This window comes from Hipposideros armiger, unplaced genomic scaffold (genome assembly GCF_001890085.2).
Source record: "Hipposideros armiger isolate ML-2016 unplaced genomic scaffold, ASM189008v1 scaffold_591, whole genome shotgun sequence".
NCBI classification, from domain to species: domain Eukaryota; kingdom Metazoa; phylum Chordata; class Mammalia; order Chiroptera; family Hipposideridae; genus Hipposideros; species Hipposideros armiger.
The window spans coordinates 1036911-1039342 of NW_017731941.1; the positions used below are offsets into that span (position 1 = coordinate 1036911).

Sequence of the window (2432 nt, forward strand, 5' to 3'; positions counted from 1 at the left end):
AAGAGGTCTAGGCTATTTTGAGTCATTAGAAAGAGGTCTAAGTTATTTTGAGTCATTAGAGCATAGGTAATAGTTAAAATCACGGGTGTGAGATATCTTGAAGGAGAGTATAAAAGGGTGAGAAGAAGTCCAAGATTGGAATTATTGGGTTATTGGAAAAGTCATGACGCATTTTTGCAATGAAAAACATAGAAACATACGTCATGACTTTTTTGACAGCCCAATATAATGGAAGAAATATATAAAGGGCTGAGTGAGAACTTGTACAAAAGCCAAGGAAGGTTTCAAGAACGTAATATTCGCTCCCACTGGAAGGCTTCTTGAAAGGGGGAGGTTAGCAGGGGTGAGAGAAGGTTACACGTGTATGTCATCCCCGCCTATAACTAGACAGTGGTTTGGAAAAGAGGAACTGTGATTGTTCTTGAAATCCTCTGGGTTGGTATGCAGATGCTACAGAGTAGGTTCAATAAATGATTATGGGATTGACTTGCTGATACATGAAAGGCTGGTGCATGTGGCATTGTGAGGCACCCAGCAAAGATGGAGAACGGAATGCTGTTGGTGAGGTTTTGTGAGGCTGGGAGGATCGATCATTCAAGACCCTGAAATCAAGCAGGAATTTGGACTTGCTGGAGCACTCCAGGCATCTCCCAAGAAAAGAATGAAACTCCAGTGGTTTTTTGTTAATAATCCCTCATATGAGAATAGCACGCTGCAGTTCACAAACTACTCAAGACAATTACCTTAATTATTCCTCACAAGAGCCTTATGAGGTAAGCGTGATTTTACTAATAAGGAAATAGAAGTTTAGAGAAGTGAGACTACTTAGTAGTTATTAAATGGCAGGCCCAGGGCCCAAGCCTGGTTGTTCCTTGCTCTTTCCTCTATACCACAATGCCACTGGGTAAACAGATTTCTGCAGTGCAATTTTTAGGCTGAATCAACATTAAAATTATATTAAATTTGGTTTCTGCAGTAGAGGTTTTAGACTGAAGTGATATTAAAATTATATCCTTTTGAAAAATATTTATTGAGTATAAATAAATGTCCTATACATTAAATATCAAGAAATATTCATTATTGATTACAAGTCAAGCTGTAATACTGAGAGAACCATAGAATCAAAATGTCCACTCACGACATAGTGATAACTCCATTCCAATATTGGACACAGTAATGATTTACTCACAAGACACAGCAAAGCTCATCAAAAAATGCCAACACTTTAACCAACCTATAATACCACAATAGAAAATGGTTTTCAATCATAATATGAACAGTCTCAGTAATCTCATCTTTGCCTTATCAATTTATCAGGTCAATTTGAAATTGTGGAGTTATATTACCATAAAATTTAAAGATTCCCACTTCGTTGGGTTTATCTCAAATTATTATTAAGGAGTGAAAGCATATATACCCACTGATACTTTTAAGTAAGTTAGTCTTGCATAAGAGAAAAGGAATAAAAATTTAGTATGAAGAAAGCATCCCCGGAACAATGAAGTCTCTTAACAACAAAAAAAAAAAATAAAAGAACAATGTAGCTAACTTTTCCTTCAAAGGAAGGAAAGAAACCTTAATCTGTTATGGTAAATTTGCAAAGATAAAAATCCTAGTCCCAAGATATGTGTTTATTTTACACGATGTACTTGAATGATGGAAGTCTATGAAGCAGGGATCTGTGGCAATCCGAATTCATCCACCAGGACTCCATCCTGTAAAAAGGAAGCAATGTTTAGTGCCACTATTTCTCAATTGATTAAAAAACAAATGATTACAAATATTTAGTAGTCAAAACTCAACTCCAAGTGTTTAATCAATGAAAACCAAAATACCACTCAGAAGATGAGAGTGAGCTTTTTTATGAAAGGTAAAGCGGGAAGTGATGGAAAAAGAACTGGAAGGGATCAAAAGGGGTGGTGGTCCTTTGCAGGGTAAAGGAAGAGTAAGGGAGGAGAAACTTAAGTGTAAATCTAGAAAGGAGAAAAGGGGGTTGGGAGGGTCCAGGAGGAAAGGCTGAGGAGTTAGTCCTTGCCTCCAGACTCCCACATTCACTCTGATCCCTCAAGTGAATAATTACCTTGTATAGCCTCCCAAATCCTGGAAGGAGCAGTGCCCCAGGATAGGTAGTCACTTCCATTATCATAGTGTCCTACAAACTTATAGGTAGTGATACCACTATCAATTAAGAAAGCTATCCCAACAGCACATTTAACTCAGGAATCTGTGACCTTCTAGAAGTGGAAATAAAATAGATGCTTCAGAGAATTGAAAAAGTGGGCTATGATAGCATTAATAGAAGTTATTTCAGGTGTGCTGAGAAAAAGCAACCTACGCAGGGCCGGCCGAGTGGCTCAGTTGGTTAAGAGCTCACTCAAGAGTTTGAGCTCTGAGCAACAGCGGTTCGAGTCCAGCCCGAGCTGAGCAGCCGC

General features: G+C 38.2%; 1 protein-coding gene across 1 annotated transcript in view; it reads right to left on the reverse strand.

The window, feature by feature from the left end:
• Window positions 1–1009: 1009 nt before the first annotated feature.
• The window catches only part of CHMP5 (charged multivesicular body protein 5), a 14544-nt gene continuing 13121 nt past the window's right edge, over window positions 1010–2432 (reverse strand). The window contains exon 8 of the mRNA XM_019624490.1: window positions 1010–1715. Coding sequence (XP_019480035.1) covers window positions 1665–1715 — 51 coding nt within the window. The 3' untranslated portion in view covers window positions 1010–1664. The remainder of the gene's footprint in view (window positions 1716–2432) is intronic.